Genomic DNA, 22,792 nt, shown 5'->3' with positions numbered 1-22,792 from the left:
ACTTCAACCAAAAAATGGCTATGCACTCCAAGAGCGAGGCCCTGATGTGCAAGGCGTTCCTATCTAGCTTAGGGCCTGTGGTGACGAGGTGGTTTGACAGCTTGAAGGAAAGCTTTATTAACTCCTTTAAGGAGCTTACTTGGGTATTAGGACCCGTTTTGTGACTTGTAGTAGGGTTCCTTGGCCTTTGGACTCTTTGTTGTCCATGGCAATGCAGGAGGGGGAGACCTTAAAAATGTATTCTAATAGGTATTGAGAGATGTTCAACGAGATAGATGGAGACTTTGATGATGTAGCTACAAGGACGTTTAAGGTTAGCTTGCCCACCAAGCATGATCTGAGAAAGTCTTTGACCAGGAAACCAGTCAGGAATGTGCGTCGACTCATAGATGGTATTGATAAGTATAAGCGGGTTGAGGAGGACCAACAACAGGGAAAAGGGAAGGCTAAGATGGTTCCTTAGGACATAAGGGATCTCAGGTCGGACAGGTACAATTACAATTGACCTAGGAGAGATTTTACAGGGCATTCTGGATCTACTACTACTCAGGTAGTCAGTATTGTGTTTCGAGAGCCAGTACACTAAATCTTGGAAAAAATCAAGAATGAGCCATATTTTCAAAGGCCAAACAGGATGGGTGGAGATCCCGCGAAGCGCAACCAAAGTCTTCATTGCCAATACCATTAGGAATAAGGGCACACTATCGAGGATTGTAGGACTTTATGGAGCCACTTGGAGTAATTAGTTAAGGTGGGATAGTTAAAGCAATTTCTGCATCAGCCTAACAGACATGGCAGTCAGGCAGGGCTAGGGGCTTAGAGGGACGCTTTCGCAAGACCACCTTTAGGTATAATTAGCGTCATCCTGGTTATCCTAGGAAGAACTGGTTCTCAGCCATCCAAGGTGATGTATGTAGCTCGACCATCTACAAATGGCTCGTCCCTTGATTCGAAGAGGAGTAGAGTGGAGGCCCGACTAGTTTTAAGCTTTTCTGTGGAAGACAAAGTGGGAATCTTGCAGCCACATGATGATGCCCTAGTAGTTATCCTCAGGATATGAGGGTATGATGTGAAGAGGGTGCTAGTAGATCAGGGTAACAGAGTGGAAATCATGTACCCTGACCTATTTAAGGGACTGAAGCTGAGGTCCGAGGGCCTGACAAGCTATGATTCCCCTCTAATAAGGTTTGACGACAAGATTGTATTTCCAAAAGGCCAAATTTGACTACCTATTCAAACAGGGACAGAGGTCATGGAAGTGAACTTCATTGTGGTAAATGCCTATTCCCCCTACACTACCATTGCGGCAAGACCTTGGTTTCACACCATGGAGGTCGTACCTTCCACCCTGCACCTAAAGGTAAAATATCCGTCTAGGGGACGAGTTAAGGAATTGATGGGGAGCCAATCCATGGCCAGGCAAAGCATGGTAGCCACAATTAGACATCAGACCGACGGTGAGTCCTTGGCCTTCGTGGCGAGGGACTTATAGCAATCAAGGGTGCCATAGTTGTTTACGGAGACAGTGGCAAAAGGGGCTAAGTGCGAGCAACTGGAAAAAGTTGTTATTGGCTACGATGAGGAGAAATCCTTCTAGGTCGGAGTTCAGTTGCCTTCTCGAGAGAAGGAAGAGCTAGTAGATTTTCTCAGAAAAAAATATTGATGTATTTGCATGGAGTGCTTACGAGACCCCTAGGGTGAATTCGAACTTCATTTGTCACCATTTAAACGTCAATCCATCTGTCCTCCCCAAAAAGCAACCATCTCAGCACTCATCCAAAGAGCATTCTGATGTTGTCAAGGAAGAATTGCTCAAACTTAAGCAGGTTAGGGCCATAAAAGAGGTGTTTTACCTAGAGTTGTTGGCCAACATGGTGGTGGTGAAGAAGAAAAGTAAGAAATGGCGAGTGTGTGTAGACTTCACGGATTTAAATAGGGTTTGCCCAAAGGATCCTTTCCCCTACCTCGAATAGATCAACTAGTGGATACAACCGCGGGCCATCCTCAGATGAGCTTCTTGGATGCTTTCCAGGGATATCACCAGATACCCTTGGCTTTGGATGATCAGGAGAAGACTTCTTTTGTTATGCCCACAGGGAATTATCACTATAAAATGATGCCCTTTGGGCTTAAGAATGCGAGGTCTACTTATCAAAGAATGATGATCAGGATATTCGAACCACAACTGGGCAAGAACATTGACGTCTACATAGATGACATGGTAATAAAGAGTAAGATGGAGTCCGATCACATAAATGATCTTGAAAATATTTTCGAGATACTGAGGAGACACAAACTGCGCCTCAATACCGCTAAGTGTTCTTTTAGAGTGGGCTCTAGCAAGTTTTTGGGTTATATAGTTACCCACTACGGAATTGAAGTCTACACAGATCAAATTAGAGCAATCCACGATTGGCAACCTCTTCGAAATCCTAAAGAGGTCCAAAAGTTTACAGGAATGACTGCCACTTTGAATCGATTCATTTCTCAGTCAGTAGATAGGTGTAGGCCTTTCTTCCAATTGTTGCATAAGTGGAAGGGATTTTAATGGACAACGGAGTGCTCCTTAGCCTTCTAGCAATTGAAGGAATGTCTTTCCCAGCCACCCATTATGTCCAAACCTGAGAAGGATGAGGTTTTATTCGCTTACATTGTTGTAACCTCACATGCGGTGAGTCTGGTACTAGTGTGGGATGAGAATAGGGTGTAGAGACAAGTTTATTATGTGAGAAAATCATTACATGATGCAGAGTTTCGCTATTTACCACTAGAGAGGGCCATCTTGGCAGTAGTGCATGTTACACAAAAGCTCCCATATTACTTCTAGGCTTATACTATTGTGGTTTTAACCTAACTCCCTCTCCAATCACTACTTCGGAAAGCTAGTTACACAGGGAGGGTTGCAAAGTAGGGAACGATCCTAGGAGCTTTCGATATTAAATACATGCCTCGTACCTCTGTAAAGGGCCAAGTCCTCACCGACTTAGTGGCTGAGTTTGCTAAGACTTCATTTGAAAAAAAAGGTGAAAGGCCAAGCATGGATGGAAAATCAATTGGGATGGTCTCTTTGTAGGAGCCTCTACCTTGGAAGGTGTATATTGACAGTGCAGCAAACCAAAGAGGATCAGGAGTGGGGTTGGTTGTAGTATCTCCTGAAAGGATCATCATTGAGAAATCCTTAAGGCTGGGCTTCTCGACCATGAACAATGAGGCCGAGTATGAGGCTTTGCTAGAAGGGATGGTTATGGTTCAAAAAATATGAGGAAAAGCAATGGAGATGTTTTCAGATTTGAGGTTGCTTGTAAGCCAAATTAAGGGGGAACTGGAAGCCAAGGATGTGAGAATACAAGAATACCTGAACCAGGCTAGGCATTTGCAATCAAGATTTGACTCTTATTCCTTACACCAAATCCCTAGAAGCAGAAATATGCATGTTGATTCCCTTGCCACTCTTGCAACCTCTTTAGTGTGGAATCTACTTTAAGTCATCCTGGTTGAGGATCTATGCAACCCTACTGAGATGGAAAGGAAGAAGGTCTAGGTTCATCAACTAAGGGTGGGACCTAGTTGGATAGATGCTATTGTCCTATTCCTTAAGGATGACATCTTACCTAAGGAGAAGAGGGAGGCTGACAAAGTGCAAAAAAAGGCTTTTCGATTTTGGCTATCTGAGGACCAAAAGTTGAATAAGCACTCTTTTTTTAGGCCGTATTTGCTATGCATCTATCCTGAAGCAGTAGAGCCACTCCTAGAAGAGTTGCACAAAGAGATTTGTGGAAGTCATACAGGAGACAGATCTTTGTCTCACAAGGACTTTACGCAAGGATATTGGTGGCCTAATATGCAAAGTGAAGCACAAGAATACGTGAAAAAGTGTGACCAATGTTAGAGATTTGCTCCCAACATTCATTAACCAAGGGACATTCTTAATCCTCTATCCAAGCCCTAGCCTTTTGCTTAGTGGGGCTTAGACATTATGGGACCCTTCCCTAAAGCACCAGGAAACAGGAGATGGCTTTTAGTTGGCACTGATTACTTCACCAAATGGGTTAAAGTTAAGCTACTAGCAAACATTAGAGATATGGATGCCAAGAGGTTTGTGTGGAAGAACATTGTCACTCAGTTTAGGATTCCTCATACCCTCATCTTAGACAACAGACTTTAGTTTAATAGTAAGGCTTTCAGAATGTACTATTGTGAATTAGATATCACGAATAAGTCTTTCACTCCAGCTTACCCCCAGGGGAATGGGCAAGTCAGGGTTGTTAATAGGGTTGTAGTGAATAGACTCAAGAAGATGTTGGATGATGTAAAGAGAAAATGGGTGGACGAGCTTCCACATGTCCTTTAAACATATCAAACTACCTCTCATAAGTCAACAGGGGAGACCCTCATTTCAATGACCTATGGGGCCGAGGCTGTGATTCCTCTAGAGACTAGATTTCCAACATTGAGGACTAGCTTATTCGCCCCAAACAGCAATGACAACCTACTAGAAAAGAGCCTGGACCTAGTTGAGGAGTAGAGAGAAAACGCCATAGTTCAATTAGAATATTACTAGCAGAAACTCAAACAAGGGTATGATTCCAAAGTGAAGTTAAGACCATTGAATCCAGGAGACTTAATATTGAGGAAGGTTGTGGGCACTGCAAAAAAAAACCCAGCATAGGGGAAGTTAGGGCTCAATTGGGAAGGGTCATACTGTGTCACCTCGATAGCAAGCATAGGAGCATACTTCCTAGAAGATCTAGATGAAAAAACTGTACCGCGACCCTAGAATGTAAATAACATGCGAATATACTATTATTAATGAAAGGTAGCTCTGCCAAGTTTCTATTTATAACCTTATGTGTTGCATTAACTACTTATGTGAGTATCAAACAAAACCTTGGCCATGCCTGGCTTCTCGGACCACATGTCTTGAGTAAATTAATACTTCACATTATTTCTCTAAGTGTTATACATAACCTTGGCTATGTCTGGCTTCTTAGACCACAAGCCTTAAGTAAATTAACACTCTCCATTATTGCTCTAAGTATTAAACAGAATCTTGACCATGCCTGGCTTCTCAAACCACATACCTTGGGTAAGTTAATGCTTTACATTATTTCTTTAAGTGTTAAACAGAACCTTGACCATGTCTAGCTCCTCAGACCATATGCCTTGGATAAATTAATACTTCAAATTATTTCTCTAAGTGTTTTGTTTCTCTTTAAAGACTTAGACCTCCCTATTTTTTACACAGTTTTCAGTACAAACACATAGTCTTTTTCTCTCTTTCTTTCTCTCACTGTTTATATGGGAGCAATTCATTTAAGTTAACAACCATTCATTTCTATTAAGCTTTTGTTAAGATATGGGTGTTCACCCTTAGAAGCATCATCAATTTGAAATCTCAACAAAACGTAAAACAGTAACTACAACCGACCAAAGACAAATATTGCAAGAAAAACAAAAGTCCACAAGAGCTAAAGTTAATGTCTTTTCATTCAACAAAAGAAGAAGTACATCCTGAACATGGCAAATTGCCATAACAAAGGAAAATGACATACACAAAAAAAAAAAAAAAAAAAAAATACACACACACACACACACACACACACACACACACACACACACATAGCCCCAGTCCTGGAACTTGTTGGATAAGGGCTCGAAGTTAAGGATGAGATGGACAGCTCTTAACTATTTGTCTTCGCTCACAAATACCTCGGACCTTAGTACTTTGTTGAGGTCTGCACCATTAACGAGGTTAAGGTTGGCCACTACGTGCCTTTTATCTGCAAAAACAACTAAGAAGCAAAACCACGGTCAAAACAATGAAACCCACCATCTGAAAGAAACAAACACCAAAGGAAAAGAGAGGGTAGAAAAGCTAAGAAACCAATGCCCATGTTAAAAAAAAATAAAATAAAAAACCTAAACTTAGGGAACCCTACCTAGCTCTCCCTCCCGGATTGAGCAGTGAAGACCATCGTGCCATTCATCGAGACTATCAAAAAGTCATCCTTTATGCCCTTATTGGATTTAGGGAGACACAAGACAAGCCTGACAATTGAGGATATAGACTTAAGGTAATACCCTGCGTCTCCGAGCAGGTGGCACTCGTACATCTATATGACATCATACCAGGTGAGATTTAGCCCTATTTGCTCGTTGAGAGCATCCACACTACCTAAGACCCTAAAGACGCGCATTGGTGGGGGCATAGCCTATGGGCTATCAGATAGTCCCTAGTTACTCTACCTATGGAAGCGTCATTCCTTTTCTATGAAGGCAATCATGGGAATGAGGATCTTTCCTTCCCCTTTGTGGGTAAGCCATTGACCCAGAGCACAGTACTGTAGGGAAACTCCCTAAGAAATGTGGTACTTAGCCCTAAGCAGACTAAGGTGAGCAAATCTACCCATCTAAGTAGACTAAGGTGAAGTGAAAGAAATTTTCAAGGAAAGGAAATAAAGAATAGAAGGTCGAGGGGACTGGCCGAGGAGAAAAGAACCTAAAAGTGAAAGAACTTACGAGAATAAGCACAAGAGTTGCTTCCAGAACTTCTTAAAGGTTAAATTTTTTTTTTTATTTTATTTTAAAAGATCTGGAAAACTTAGAAATTTGGAAAGCCCTGAAGGTTTGAGAGTTTGGGAAGTCTGGAGAGCTCTAAGATTTGTAAAGTAGGGAAAAAATTCCCTAATACGCCTTATATAGGGGCAGAATTGGGTGGGAGTTATCCCCTTCAAAATTTAAAGAGAAACACCAGCCGTAAGATCTCCATCTCACCGTAGGATGTGGAGAACAAAGAACCACCTAGAGCATTTAATGAGATGTTACGGACTCCGAAGCACCAGAACGGTTGCGAGAAACGCGAAGTGACGCTTTCACGTGCGGAATTAGTANAGCCATAAGCAAAAGAAAAAGAGCCTAAACTATGCCTTGGCTGGAGGAGGGTCGACCTTGTGCCGGCTGAAGACAGGAAGGTTAAAGTCCTTGGGATTAACTCCCTTAGGTTTGGGATCAGCCTCCTTGGCCTTGAGAGCGGCATCATTGACCTTAAGGCCTTGAGCCCTTGGCCTTTCGCAGGAGCTCACCTTCCGCCCTTGCCCCTTGCCCTTATCCTTCGCCACCTTAGCCTCCTGGCCTTGGTCACTAACCTTGCCAAGCCTTTGGGAACCTCAGCAGGTGGAAGAGGGGTTTGGGTGGTAGAGGGTTGCTCGAAGGAGGTTAGGGCAAGGGTAGTAGGAGGGAGTGTAGCTGGAACCTCATGGGTATTACAGGGTAGAAGATGCCTCCATCCATACCTCCAATAGTAATCCCTGCAAACCTCGGTCAACTCATCTACTAGGCAAACCTCGGTCTTTTGCACCCTAAGGCTGTAAGGACGTTTACTTCGAAGCCTCCGTCGCTTCCTCGGCCATCCGAGCAACTTCGTTTGCTCTCTGCAGTTCTGCCTTCAGCTCCAGGACTAGTTGTTTCACTGTGGCAACTCTATCTCAGTATGATAGATCTTTTTTCGTTGAACCTTAGCTTGGTCCTGGGCATTCTTCAAACCGGCCTCACACTCTTCCGCACCCTCTCCTTCGTAGTCAGCTTTGTGGTGAGCTCTTAGTTCTTCTCTTAGTGGCTCCCAAGGCCTTACTGGTCTTAGCGCAGAGGTTGGTCTCAACCCTAGCCTCATTCCTGCATCCTTAACCTACTCCTTAACCACAAAAACCTTAAGAGTAGCCTGCGTAGAAACAATAGAGGAGTACATTTAATAAAAAAAGTAAAAAAAATAAATAAAAGAGAAAAGAAAACTCCTTTAGTGAGGCATGTCCAGAACTACTAAAGCAAGGTCCCTCTTTAGGGACATGAAGAGGTTTGGCTACCGCATGTGCTTCAACGCATCTATATCCTCGACAACAAAGGGGCTGCTCTAGGGTTTAGGCTAAATAGTGGGCATGCCCTTTCTGGAACTCCCTAATGCTAGAGTTCCATGGTATGGCAGCCCCATTCAACTCCACCTGAGGGTCCTAGGCTAGGTCTAAAGGCGCACCTCGGTTGTGGTCTAGTCCTCCACTCTCCACCAAGGAGGCCCGCCCTTGGCTCTTTGGCGTCTTTTGCTACTTCAACTCCTTTTGGCAGATCACCTCCCCCACCTCGATTATCTCCTTCTCCTTCCTTTTCTTTTCAGGTCGAGCATGGGAGCAAGTTAACTGTAGGAGGAGAGGGGGAGGGGGAAGAGGAAGGGGTTGGGACCTCGAAGTGTCCTTAGGGCTGGCACCTGCCCTATCCGCAAGGAGATCTCACAAGCCCCTCTTCCTATTCAAGGTCATTTCTTCTTCTTCATCCTTTGAACTATCGTCTATACGTGCAACTAGAAGCCAGAGGTGTGTACACCTAAAAGTCTGTCAGGCTTGCTTCCAGTCCAATACCTTGATGAAGATTCTCCTCGCTCCTCCTCTCCTCCTCAGATGAAACTGGTCAATCTCTGCCTCGAGTAAGAGGAAGTTGTCTCTTCTCGTGGGGCAGCTGCTTCGCGGGGAATGCAATAAGAGGGCAACTTAACTGACACATATCGTCTCGAGCTAAAACCCTGCACCGAGACATCTATTCGAGCTAACCAAGGATTGCCTGCCTTGATTGCGTGGCCCACGTCCTGGAACTTGTTGGATAAGGGCTCGAAGTTAAGGATGAGATGGACAGCTCTTAACTATTTGTCTTCGCTCACAAATACCTCGGACCTTAGTACTTTGTTGAGGTCTGCACCATTAACGAGGTTAAGGTTGGCCACTACGTGCCTTTTATCTGCAAAAACAACTAAGAAGCAAAACCACGGTCAAAACAATGAAACCCACCATCTGAAAGAAACAAACACCAAAGGAAAAGAGAGGGTAGAAAAGCTAAGAAACCAATGCCCATGTTAAAAAAAAAAATAAAATAAAAAACCTAAACTTAGGGAACCCTACCTAGCTCTCCCTCCCGGATTGAGCAGTGAAGACCATCGTGCCATTCATCGAGACTATCAAAAAGTCATCCTTTATGCCCTTATTGGATTTAGGGAGACACAAGACAAGCCTGACAATTGAGGATATAGACTTAAGGTAATACCCTGCGTCTCCGAGCAGGTGGCACTCGTACATCTATATGACATCATACCAGGTGAGATTTAGCCCTATTTGCTCGTTGAGAGCATCCACACTACCTAAGACCCTAAAGACGCGCATTGGTGGGGGCATAGCCTATGGGCTATCAGATAGTCCCTAGTTACTCTACCTATGGGAAGCGTCATTCCTTTTCTATGAAGGCAATCATGGGAATGAGGATCTTTCCTTCCCCTTTGTGGGTTGACGCTTTCACGTGCGGAATTAGTATTCGAAAGTCAAAATCCCATTTTTCTCCTCAGATAAGAGGAAAAAAATCGGCGTTTTGAGGGGCTATGGTAGGGCACAAGAATTTAAATAAGGTACCTGTGCCACGTGTCGTATCCATGGCCAAGGAGTCCATTATTGTGTCAAGGAGGCCACATGCTTGGGCAGTAAGGCCACGTCAGTGGCACATTGCCAGAAGAGGTCCTACTGTTGAGAAAAAGTTTCAAAGAGGGGGCTAGCCCTAACATAATTGAAGGGATGGTGGCTGCCCCCACATTTAATATATCCCACCAAACCTCCTGGCTGCATTTATGTGGATAAGACCCCTGAACAGTGCTATCTTGGCTGCCGTAACTCACAAGGGGTTTGGGAAGATGTTTGATGGGACAATCATTCAAGTGATGGATTGGACGATCAACAAATGGAGGGCCAAGATCACGTAAAGGGAGCTATATAATGTGAGAGACCCTTCAAGGAGAAGGGGGGGGGGGGCAGAAAATTTGTAGAGAAAACACTGTAGTATTAAGAACAACAAATGTAATCAAATCTAAGAGAAATATATTCAAGAACTACTCTCTTCGGATATTGCTGAGGAAGAATTTATGTGCATCACATTTGTCTATTCATTGTTTTTCCTTACTCTCTTACCATCTTTAACCCATTGAGGGCATTGTCCATTTCATTGAAGCATAGCTTTTTAGCTCACTCTCTATAAATTTATTGTATTGAGTTCTTTGGGCTTTAATCCATTCATCTTTTGGACCTAAGAACTAAAGCTCGCCCCTACATATATATATATATATATATATATCTTTCCAAAAAATTTAAATCCACATCATAAATATTTTAACACCACAATTGTCCTTATTTTTTTTACGTTATATAATATATTTTTTCTTTTATTTTTTATACATCATAAGTTGGAAAAGGGATATTCTTTAATAAATACTTTCGTAGGGAACACAAGAAAGTACTAGCCAACCCAAGGGCTTTCATTTTCTTCCTTTTCTTTTAAGTTTTTGTGTTACACTTATAATTTTCAGATTATATACTTCCATGCATTAATAATAATAAAAAATTAAAAACTCTAGCACACCAATAGGCCAATATTTACTTTTCAATAATTAATATTTAATTTAGAAATTATAAAATATTTAAAGAGGGGGATAATTGTGGTCAAAATTATTTAATAAGAAAATACAAATTAAGTAGGTCTTATTGGTACTGTAAGAATGTTTTAGGTTATAATAGTCATTTTTATAGAAAAATAGATGTTATAATGTTATAATCTATATATATATATATATGTTAATAGGCATAGGTAAGAGAAAATTCAATTAGATTTCAACTTGAAATTCAATTAGAGTTTAATTTTGCGCCACATGTCTCACATAATCTAAGTTTTTAAATTTTTGTGCCCAGTAAGTTAATCCACACACACACACACACACACACACAAACATATATATAGGTAAAGCTTAGAGAAATTTCAATTAGAATTTGAAATTAGAATCCAATTTTGCTCCATGGGTTTAAATTTATGTGAAGACTACACCATAATTATTCACTTAAGTTTGTACCATGTGTCCACTTAAGTTTTTTAATTTTTGTGCTAAGTGAGTTAATGAGTGCAAAATACTAAATATCTAATATGAATCAACTATAAAATAAAAATAAATAAATAAAACCAATTACATATACTCAATAAAAATCACCACACAACAAAAATCACTGCATGTTCTATCTTATTAAAAAAAAATCATAAGTAGTATTAAATTTAGGTAAGAATTTTAATATGAGACTAATTACATTTACTTTAAAAATAATAATTTGACTAATTATTTATATTTTTATAGTCTATATATGTGTGTGTGTGTGTGTGTGTGTGTGTCTCATGCTATTTTTTTTACTAATTTGACTGACTATTTATATTTTTATGATCTATATATATATATATATATTAATAGATAAAGCTTGGAGAAAGTTCAATTAGAATCTAATTTTGCGTTGTGTGTCTAAATTTATGTGGGGACCACACCATAATTATCTACTTAAGTTTATGCCATGTGTCCACTTAAATAAAAATATTAATGAACTATAAAAAATTTAAATTAAAAAAAAAAACCAATCACACATACTCAATAAAAATTACCACACAACAAAAATCACCGCATGTTCTATCTTATTAAAAATTAGAAGAAAAAAAATGATCATACATAGTACTAAATTTAGGTAAGAATTTTAATATGTGACTAATTATGTTTACTTTAAAAAAATAATTTGACTAATTATTTATATTTTATGATAAAATAGTGTTTAATTTTAAATGTATCTATACACATGCATTAATGCATCTGTTACATGCTATTTTGTTTTAATAATTTGACTAATTATTTATATATCTATAAATATATATATATATATATATATATATTAATAGGTAGAGCTTAGAGAAAGTTCAATTAGAATTTGAAATTTGAATCCAATTTTGCTTCATGTGTCTAAATTTATGTGGGACCACACCATAATTATCCACTTAATTTTTGTCATGTGTCCACTTAAGTTTTTAAATTTTTGTGCCAAGTGAGTTAATGAGTGCAAAATACTAAGAATCTAATATCAATGAACTATAAATTAAAAAAAAAAAAAAAAAACCAATCACATATACTTAATAAAAATCACCACACAACAAAAATCATCGCATATTCTATCTTATTAAAAATTAGGAAAAAAAAATCATAATTAGTATTACATTTATGTAAGAATTTTAATATGTGACTAATTATGTTTACTTTAAAAATAATAATTTGACAAATTATTTATATTTTTATGATAAAAATTGTGTTTAATTTCAAATGTATCTATATATATGCATTAATACATGTGTTACATGCTTCTTTTTTTATAATAATTTTACTAATTATTTATATTTTTATAATAAAAATTGTTTTTAATTTTAAATGCATTCATGCATTTGCATGAGTTACATGCTAGTTAAGTGTAGAAATTCGATTTCAATTAAAGTTTAACTTTGTGTCTCGTGTCCTATCTAATATACGTTTTTTAATTTTTGTGTCAAATGAGTTAATTTAGTATAAAAAAATGAGGTGTTCAATATAAATAAATCATAAAAAAATGTAATCATATATTTAACTCTATAGATAAAATTAGAGGAAGAGAGAGTTTGAACGATTTTATATTGGTGAGCCTTTTTTTTTTTTTTTGAAACAATTCAAATTTATTAGTTATTTACGTAATATATCATAACTATGTATGGTCCATTACAAACTAGGTAATGTGTGTGTGTGTGTGTATATATATATAACCAAAATTTAGAGAAAATTCAATTAGAATCAAAATTGGATTTTGCTTTTGTTAGCTTTCCATACAAATTAAATTGTTTAGATCTTTGCTCTAATGAGCATTTTTTTTTATACTATTTCTATTCAAATATTTTGTATGCAAAGATATTAAATGTAACAAAATATAATTGAGCTGAATAATCTCATGCACCTATCATCGTTCAATTTAGGAGATACTATTTGACCAGGGATTTTGAAAATTATATACGTAATAGCAATAGCAATGTAATGAGAAACTTAGCGGAACCAATATCATGAAAATTGCTAGTACCTCCACAAGTCCTGGTTGAACTATGTCCTATATGTTTAATAACCCAAACTAACACCAATAGCGCCATTATAATTTATCTTACGCACGGGTTACATACTAGATATGGTTAAAGAGTAAATTCATATTCTTATAGTTTAACTTTAATTTTTAGAAAAGTCGTAGTTTATCGTAAGAGATTAAATTTAATAAGAATGTAGTGTAAAATGCCACATTTACACTCTCCAATGTCAATACACCACATCAGATATTAACAAATAAAAGATTAGGCCCAACCTATTCAGCAAAAAAAAAAAAAAAAGATTAGGCCCAACCACATAGAATTTAGAGGTTGCAAAATAAACCTAAACCCATTTACCCATCCAAACCCACCTACTTAAATAAGACAAACCCACCCAATTATTAATTGGGTTAAATAGGTATTGACCCAATTAAACCCAATTAACATTAATGTTAATTGGGTTTCAACTGGGAACTTAATTAGACCCAATTATGACCCAAGTATCATTTCTATAAATCACCCAACTCTAACTCTAAAATACCCTAAAACCATTAAAAAGATCAAAATACCCATGAAACCTCAAAAATTACCAAAATACCTCCTATACCTAAAAATTGACTTCCTAAACCTAAAAATAACCAAAATATCTTCTAAACCTAAAAAATGACTTAAATACTCCTAAAACCTAAAAAATGAGCGAAATACGCCTGAAACCTAAAAATGAGCAAAATACCATTGAAATCCAAAAATGACTGAAATACTCTTGAAACCTAAAAAATGATCGAAATACCCCCCGAAACCTAAAAAATGACATAAAATTACCAAAAATAACCTGAAACCTCTAAAATGGCCAAAATAGCTCTAATCCTCTAAAATGACAAAAATACCCCTCGAAATATCTAAAATGACCAAAATAACACTAAACCTATAAGATGAACAAAATACACTCGAAGCCTTTAAAATTACCAAAATATAGGTTTGGGGTATTTTGGATGTTTCGAGGGTATTTTTGTCAAATTAAAGGTTCTAAGAGTATTTTGGTCATTTTGTAGGTTTCGAGGGAATGTTGGTAATTTTTTAGGCTTTAGGGGTATTTTGCTATTTTTTAGATTTTTGGGCTATTTCGGTAATTTTCTAGGTTTTGGAGATATTTCAGTAATTTTTTAGGTTTCGAGGATATTTCGGTCATTTTCTTTTTTTAAATTTTGGAGGTATTCGGTCATTTTTTTAAGGTTTAGGTTGTATTTTTATCATCTTATAGGTTTAAGGGGCATTTTTGTCATTTTCTAGGTTTCGGGGGTATTTCGGTCATTTTTTAGATTTCAAGGGGTATTTCAGTCATTTTTTAGGTTTTGGAGTTATTTTAGTCATTTTTTAGATTTCGGGAGTATTTTGGTCATTTTTTAGGCTTCGAAGGTATTTTGATAATTTTTTAGGTTTTAGGTGTATTTTGGTCATTTTTTAAGTTTAACGGATATCTTGGTCATTTTCTTAGTTTCGAAGGTATTTCGGTCATTTTCCAGGTTTTGGGGATATTTTGGTCAATTTTTAGGTTTTGGGTATATTTCAATCATTTTTAGGTTTTAGGGGTATTTTTGTAATTTTCAGTAGTTTTTGAGCATATTTGGTCTTTTTATGTTTAGGAGGTACTTTGGTAATTTTAAAGGACTTTAGGAGTACTATGGTCATTTTCAAGTTTTAGGGGCATTTTGATAATTTTGATTATTAGATAATTGGGTAAATTGGGGTTTGTCTATAATAATTGGATTGAGTTGGGTTTGGATTAAAAGTAATTAGTTAAATGAACAATAAATGAGTATATGAGTTTTTCATTTATGTACCCAACTCAATCATCTCTACCCTAAACTCACCCATTTGACACCCTTAAATTAAAACCAATGAACCATTCTCCCTTTTAACACCATTACACAGAAAATTAAAAACCCAAACTTCTTCTAGTACACGCCATTGAGCCAAGAAGCTACCACCGGAGATGTCGTGCCAAGAAGCATCCAACAACGCCACTAGTGACTATAAGGGTCCGTTTGGATATAGCTGAAAACTGAAAGTAAAATAATTTTTAAATATGTGAATAGTACCGTGGGACCCATTTTTAATGAAAAATTTGCTAAAAAGTGAAATTTGTGAGTCCGTGAACATTACATACCGTGCACTGTTCACAGGAAAAGTCAAAACTTTCAGCTCAAAAAGAAAAAAGAATAAAAAAAAAGAGTTGAAACGCAAAACGTGCGTTCTTACACGCGCTTCCCAAATGCACGCTAAAAGACTCAAAAGGCCTCTGCATCAACCTTGAAGATATTTCACAAGAACCCAAAAACATTCTGCGAAGGAAACTACTAGATAATATATTGTTGTAACCATGGCTAGCTAAACATTTTATAGAAATAGTTTTACTTTAACAAGGCCCAGAAATTTGTGCCCATTAAATTTAAAGGTGTCAACAGTGTAGAAAATATGAATTCAAAGTAAGAGAGCAACTATATTAGCTTATAGCATTGACAGTAGTGAGGCTGGTGTCATCGCGTCTTCTCCATCACTGGCAGAATCTCATTTTAAACAGTTCTGGGCTTTGCATGCCTGGGTTTTACTTATCTTATATTATTAATCAGTATTACTTTTAGTTCCTCATAATGTTGAGGGTGTGATCGTGAGTGGTGTACTTAACCTTATATTTGCAAAAGTCTAACATGACACACGTTCTGTTATTAGAGGGGTGTAAAACTAACATTTTACTCCACATTCTTATTAATTTTAATCTCTTATTATTATTATTATTATTATTATGTGATTTGAACAAGGGATATTGAGTTTGAACTCTCCCTCCACTTTGTCTTATAAGAAATATTTACTTGAAATTTACTAATAATATGTACCAGTACCAATCCCTTTTGTTTTTTAAATTCTAAATTACCTTTGTTTACCCAATAAGTTTCTAAGATACTTTCAATTTAATTTCTAAAACATTTGTTAATTGTTAATCTTCTTGAAATGGATTATATTGTAGGGGGTTTCCGTTTTGGTTGCATGATGTCCCTGGCATTGTTTATAGATCAGACAATGAGCCATTCAAGGTACTGAGCATACCTCTCTCTTTGTCTTTGATTTTTTTTTTTTTTTTTTAAATCTAATATTTAACATGATAATTTTGAAATCATAAGAAGTCCCACTTTCTAAAGTTTTGTAATTATTTAATTTTACAAAAAATTTTGCGGATGCAACTGTAGCAAATTTTTTTTGTAATGCTTTACTTTAGATCACTTATGTCAATTATGCGAATTAATTAACAATTAAATTACTTAACCCAATACAGTTATTATAGTTTGAATGAAACAACCACGGCCAGTCGGCCACAATATAAACCAAATCTGAAACATAAAGTAATCAATACATGAATACACAGATTTTTTGTGTGCGTGTGTGTGTGTATGTGGATATTGAATAAGATGAATACACAGATTTGGTAATGAAGAAAAAGTTAATGGAAAACCAACAATAGAGGAAAAAAAAAAAACTACAATGCAGCTAGGGTGGCTACCTCTACCCTAAGAAGGAAATCCACTGTATTAAGAGAAGTTTTACAATCAAAGTCATAACCATGATCTTAGAGTACTATAGTTGGAAGATAAGCTTATTGTTGTGACCCTACACCTGTTCCAGACCTTCTGAACACTTCTATATGAATCTCTTATCATGAACCTAGTTCGTGATCACAATCAGACCATTTAACTGTCTCCAGGGAGCCATTTTAAGATCTCTAGAGCAGCAACACTAGGATTATAGAGCAAGCGACTTCAACTCTTGTTCGCGAAAATAGTAACTTTGTTCTGAATTTGGAATTTTGAATTCACAGGGTTTATCCATTCTAGGTTTAGGATTTCTTTGTTATAGTGCACATCAGTATAGTCCCTTTAAAACATCTTTTTTAGTCGTGCTTAAAACAAGTCTTTTTCTATCTTTGTTTGTAGGCACAAATGTCAAAAACCTTGGCAATACAAAATTTAACGAAACATGCTAGAGACTCTTTTCATGATTCTCTATCGATCAAGCTTCAATTAAAGCTAAGTCAAAATTCTTCTTTCAATAGATCGAGCAATAGTCGAATTGTTGTCAGAATCACATGTTTGATCGATTCTCTCAATCTAATGGCATTCAAAAGTCTGAATAACTACCTTCTTTTGAATTCCATCTTTAACCTTTTAAACTTGAACTTTGATACACATTACAAACTTGATCTAGATTACCATTTTATGGAATTTTCCAACCTAACTCAACCAAAAGAAGAAAAAAAATATCAATCTTTTGATTATATATTCACACACTTGAGGACAATTTCCCCCGCTTTAATACTCTGCTTGTGTCCATCCCTAGATTTGACAATTTCCCCGCTTTAAAACTAAATTTAGTTTTTTCTTATTTGTGTTCGGTAGAGAGGTGGAAAAATAGAGGGATAGAAACCTTTTTTGTTTGGTTGAGATGAAAAATGAGAGATTAGAAAATGAAGTTAGTATAAATTTACCATTATGTCCTTGCTAAATATATAAACAAAAAGTAACACATTTTTTAATTAAAAAATGTTGTATGGACACTTCAATTTTTTTTTTTTATAAAATAAGCAAATGCCAAAAGGATTAAAAAAAAAAAAGACAAAAATGTGAGATTAGCACACAAAAAAAAAAAAAAAAAAAAAAAAAAAAAAAGGAAGAAGAAGAAGAAGAGAAAGACAGAAAGTTGGCTGATGGCACTTTTGTCATTCATCAATAATACACGTTTTTGACAAATTTTTTGTGGGCCCTAGTGGAAATTCCTGGGCCCCACCCAAAATATTTTCTCTCCTTCCCTTCTTATCAAACAAAACTCATTCTTATTTTCTCTTATATAAATTAGAGCGCCATTAACATTAAGAAGATGACATATGTCTTTGTATTGCACATGACTTGTTAAACCACAATTAAATAATACAATCATTTTCAGTGAGTCGTGTGTATAAGTGCATTGCACATAGCACGGATACAATTAAGTTTGTAGTCAACTCTTGCCCTTTCTCATATTGGTACTTAAACAATTAAAATGATTTTTTTTTAATTTTTTTTTATTTGGTGACTCCATTTTGTAGTTCTACATGCAAAATTTTACCACAAAAGTAGTGAACTTGATGAAGTCAGAGGGTTTATACGCCTCACAAGGAGGTCCTATCATACTGTCACAGGTTTTGTACCTTCTCTTACTAGTTAATATTGAATCAATTCTTTACTTAATATAATCTCACTAGAAATATGCTAATGCTGGTATATAGATTGAGAATGAATATCAAAACATTGAACGAGCATTCCTTGAAAAAGGGCCTTCTTATGTTCGTTGGGCAGCTAAAATGGCAGTTGATCTCCAAACAGGAGTACCATGGGTCATGTGCAAGCAAACTGATGCTCCTGATCCAGTGGTTAGTTTTGCTTCTCAATTAAGACTACTACTTATACTTAGAAACTAACCTGCTAATTACAAACTGTTCTCTTTGCTATATTGTATGATTCAACTGATTGCATAATGGACCATGTTTTGCTTGTTCATTTAACAAATTAAACATGCAGATTAATACATGCAACGGGATGAGATGTGGAGAAACTTTTGGAGGACCCAACTCACCAAATAAGCCATCATTGTGGACAGAGAATTGGACTTCTTAGTATGATCAAAATTCTGCATTGTTTTATTTTTTAAGGGCAGGGGGTTTAAGTAAATATTATATTCCATTCAATTATCTAGAGGAGTGAAAAGGAGCATTAATTCAGCTAGTGGAGATAATGAAAGTTAAAATGGTTGCTTAGGAGTGATGATATCAATCTAAACCAGACTTAGAGGATGGTATTGGAGCATCCTTATGGCTGTAAGATGAATCCAAGTAAATGATTTTGCAAAAGCTTTTAATCATAATGGAAAACTTGTACTAGATTAATTGCATTAGTCATTAACAATGTTTCAATGAACTCGAACAAAATGACTATTAATCATTCTTATAAGAGTAAACTAACTGTACTTAATTTTCTCTTGAAGCTATCAAGTATATGGAGGGAAGACATACATAAGGTCTGCTGAAAACATTGCATTTCAAGTAGCACTTTTTATTGCAAGAAATGGAAGCTATGTAAATTATTACATGGTATGGTGTTTTAGTTATAATTCTCATCAACTACTGCTATCATATTTCTATCTAAATATATTTGATTTTAAATTTAGCGTAGGAAACATAAGCCTTTTAGTCATCTTAAACTAATCATGTCAATGTCTAAAATTACATTCTTTATCTTAGTACCATGGTGGAACAAATTTTGGGAGAACAAGCTCTGCATATATCATAACAACTTATTATGATCAAGCTCCTCTTGATGAATATGGTGAGTAGCATAAGTTCCTATGCTTCTAAAATTAAATGAATAAAGTAGTAATTAATAATCCACAACTTTTAATAATTTTAGGACTATTAAGACAGCCTAAGTGGGGACATCTTAAGGAGTTGCACGCTGCAATTAAATTGTGCTCTACAACTTTGCTGCAAGGAGCACGAACCAACTTTTCTTTAGGTCAACAACAAGAGGTAATGTGTCAAAAGTCTTATGTTTTCTCATATATCACTGATTAACACTTATTTCTTTTTTTCTTTAAACTTAGGCCATTGTTTTCCTAGAAGAAAATGGAGGCTGTGCGGCATTTCTTACTAACTATGCTAAACAGAATGTTAGTATACAATTTCAAAATATACCGCTTGAATTGCTTCCAAAGTCAATCAGTATTCTACCAGACTGTAAAAATATAACCTTCAATTCAGCAAAGGTAATTTATAACTTACAATGTAACAATGTTTTTTTGTAGTTTTATACATGTTTGTAATCCTGGATTCTAATAGTTAGAACAAGAAATACTAAATTGTCTACTTATTAGGTAGAGCAATAACTATAGTTTTGAGCTCATAACATTTTATTAATTAATTACAAACTGTACAAGCTTAATTTTTTTTTTTAATCAAATTTCTAGCAAAAATTGTTTTAGTTTTGAAAATATCATTTATATTCTAATATGTCTTGATTCCCTTGTTTTGAAAAGACCTCTATTTGTCAAATTTATAGTAGGAAATTTGTTGTTTAGAATTTAATTGATATCTTGTGAGTTTACAATCATTCGGCTTATATAAAGTCTTTTTTTTTTCTTTTGACGGCAAGCTAAAAGTTCTATTTTCTTTATCTTAAATAGGTTAATACAGTGTATAATGACAGAATCATTAAATCAACACAAACTTTTGATTCAGTTAGTAGCTGGGAAGAATTCAAAGATGTCATTGTGAATTTTGAAGATGCATCATTAAAATCAAATGAATTACTTGAGCACACAAATACAACCAAAGACAAATCTGATTATCTTTGGTATACTCTTAGGTAAATTCATTTCTCATTGAATTTTACTAGCATATATGAACAATATGTGTGCCTTCTCTTCATTGCATCAGCTTAATGACATTTGTAAGAATTGCTCTCTTCATTGCATCAGCTTAATGACATTTGTAAGAATTGATGGAGTTTTTTTTTTGTTGCAACACAGGTTTGAACACACTTTGTCTTGCACTAAACCAGTACTTCATGCTCAATCTTTTGCGCATGTTGCGCATGCTTTTTTGAACGATATATATATAGGTAGTTACTTATTCAATTCAAACATCTTGGAAAAGAGACAATTTCTTCTTTCTGTTTGTTTGTTTGTTTTTTTTTTTTTTTTTTTTTTTTTGGTGTAAATCACAAATGTTTCCGTACATAATGAAGGATATAGCCAAATTTTACTTTATATATATATATATATATGACTAAATTTAAATATAACCCATTGATCCAACCCAATTTAACTAGACCCACGTGAGTCGGGTTGAGTTGGTTTCTACGCATGTAATGAGTTAGGAATTTCTCAACTCAAAATGCTTAGGTTGAGTTGGAAAAAACCCTTAAATCCAATCCAACTCGACCTATGCACACCCCTGCTCTGGACAATAAGAAGTCTCCAAATATAAGGTTTTAAAATTGTTGGATTATATAATATTTGTTTATGCTAGGTTAAAATAAAAGAATTAAAGCCTTTGATTTAACATTCAAGAATTTTTGAGTTTCAACTAGTAACCCTCACCTATTATGCTTGGTCGTATTCATGTAGGTGCTGCAAATGGAAGTTCTAATGTGAAGTACTTCACGATGGACATTCCAATTGAGTTAAATGATGGGATGAATAATATTTCTATACTCAGCGTTATGGTTGGGTTACCGGTAATAATTTTATATAATTACTTTCTTTCTTTTAAATTTTCATTCAGAAACTGAAATTTCTTTGGTGCTTGTGTAAAGGATTCAGGATCCTTCCTTGAAAGAAGAGTGACTGGCTTAATAACAGTGGCAATTCAATGCAACGGAAATGAGTTTTATAATTTTACAAACTTTGAATGGGGATATAAGGTTTGCTCTTTTATCTTGATTAATCTATATACCACTATTAATTTTAAAGAAAAAAATAATTTTAAATATTTTTTTACCATATTTAATTCTGAAAAGATATTTATATTGAACATGACTGTGCAATATTATTACTAAAAAATAATGTACTAAGAATAACTAATAGATACCATTAATTAAATTATAATCTTTAATCATTACAGGTTGGACTGCTAGGAGAAGAGTTGCGAATATATAGAGAAGAAAACTTGGGAGATGTAGAGTGGGGTAAAAATGGAATCACCACCAATCAAACACTTACTTGGTACAAGGTATGTAACTGTACACTTCATGCATATGTAATGACAAAATTCTCATGAAGACATTAAAAAAATAATGTTGAAGTATCAAATAATGGATTTACAAATAAAAGAAAAAAAATCAAGGAAAATTAGGGTAACATTAATTAAGACTTAAATTCATTCAAATATAAAATTTATCGATAAAGTATTGAAGGAACTTAATAATCAGTTTATTTGTTTGTAATTTTTACTCTATAATCTCAAATATGCTACATAGTTTATTAGTGTAATATTGTGAATTGATAATTTTGCAGATAATTTTCGACGCACCTTTGGGAAATGACCCTGTAGCCTTAAACCTTAGTTCGATGGGGAAAGGTGAAGCTTGGGTTAATGGACAAAGCATTGGTCGCTATTGGATTTCTTTTCATGACTACCAAGGCAACCCATCACAAATAATGTATGTAGCCTATAGCTATCCACAGTAATTTTTATTTATTTATGAGAATAATTAATTAACACCAAATGGAGAAAGGAAATAAAAACTAAAAAAAAAAAAAAGGTAGAATTTCAGGACTTCAAAACTATAGTATAGCAAATTTCGAAGTTGAAGTTTAGATTACATAACCATGATCTTATGGTCACAGACAATTTAGAAAGAGGAAAAATACAAGAATTTTTTTCATAGTAAATTATGTACGTAAATTGTAGTATCTAAGATAGATATAGGTGATATTTTGATTATGCTTCCTTCAAGATCACTGTCGTCATCCAATTATATAGTCCATTTCAATTGCAATTAGGGATATGCATTGGTTGAGTTGAGTTGGGTTAGAGGAGTTTTTCCAACCTAACTTGAGCACGTCGAGTTAAGAAATTCCCAACCAATCACCTGGGTAAAAACCAACTAAACCCAACCCACATGGGTCATGATGTCGTGGAAGTCTGAAGAAAGCACACACAATGCTCTCTTGATGGAACAGAAACTAAACTATTAACTTCTAGTAGTAAACCTCGAATCCACGAGGGGTTTCCTTG

The 22,792-nt window shown here is 35.6% G+C and overlaps 1 protein-coding gene across 1 annotated transcript in view; it reads left to right on the top strand.

The window, feature by feature from the left end:
* Positions 1-22,792, top strand: part of LOC112023344 (beta-galactosidase 6-like) — a 33,978-nt gene that overhangs the window by 4,626 nt on the left and 6,560 nt on the right. The window contains exons 4-17 of the mRNA XM_065781294.1: positions 15,998-16,064; positions 18,107-18,199; positions 18,287-18,430; positions 18,579-18,673; positions 19,042-19,147; positions 19,298-19,382; positions 19,464-19,582; positions 19,657-19,818; positions 20,236-20,417; positions 20,581-20,672; positions 21,181-21,290; positions 21,369-21,476; positions 21,677-21,784; positions 22,069-22,214. Coding sequence (XP_065637366.1) covers positions 15,998-16,064; positions 18,107-18,199; positions 18,287-18,430; positions 18,579-18,673; positions 19,042-19,147; positions 19,298-19,382; positions 19,464-19,582; positions 19,657-19,818; positions 20,236-20,417; positions 20,581-20,672; positions 21,181-21,290; positions 21,369-21,476; positions 21,677-21,784; positions 22,069-22,214 — 1,617 coding nt within the window. The remainder of the gene's footprint in view (positions 1-15,997; positions 16,065-18,106; positions 18,200-18,286; positions 18,431-18,578; positions 18,674-19,041; positions 19,148-19,297; positions 19,383-19,463; positions 19,583-19,656; positions 19,819-20,235; positions 20,418-20,580; positions 20,673-21,180; positions 21,291-21,368; positions 21,477-21,676; positions 21,785-22,068; positions 22,215-22,792) is intronic.

This window comes from Quercus suber, unplaced genomic scaffold (assembly GCF_002906115.3).
Source record: "Quercus suber isolate HL8 unplaced genomic scaffold, Cork oak 2.0 scaffold_262, whole genome shotgun sequence".
Classification (NCBI taxonomy): Eukaryota; Viridiplantae; Streptophyta; class Magnoliopsida; order Fagales; family Fagaceae; genus Quercus; species Quercus suber.
The sequence above is the reverse complement of the archived record's forward strand: the minus strand, read 5'-3'. Positions and strand labels throughout refer to the sequence as shown.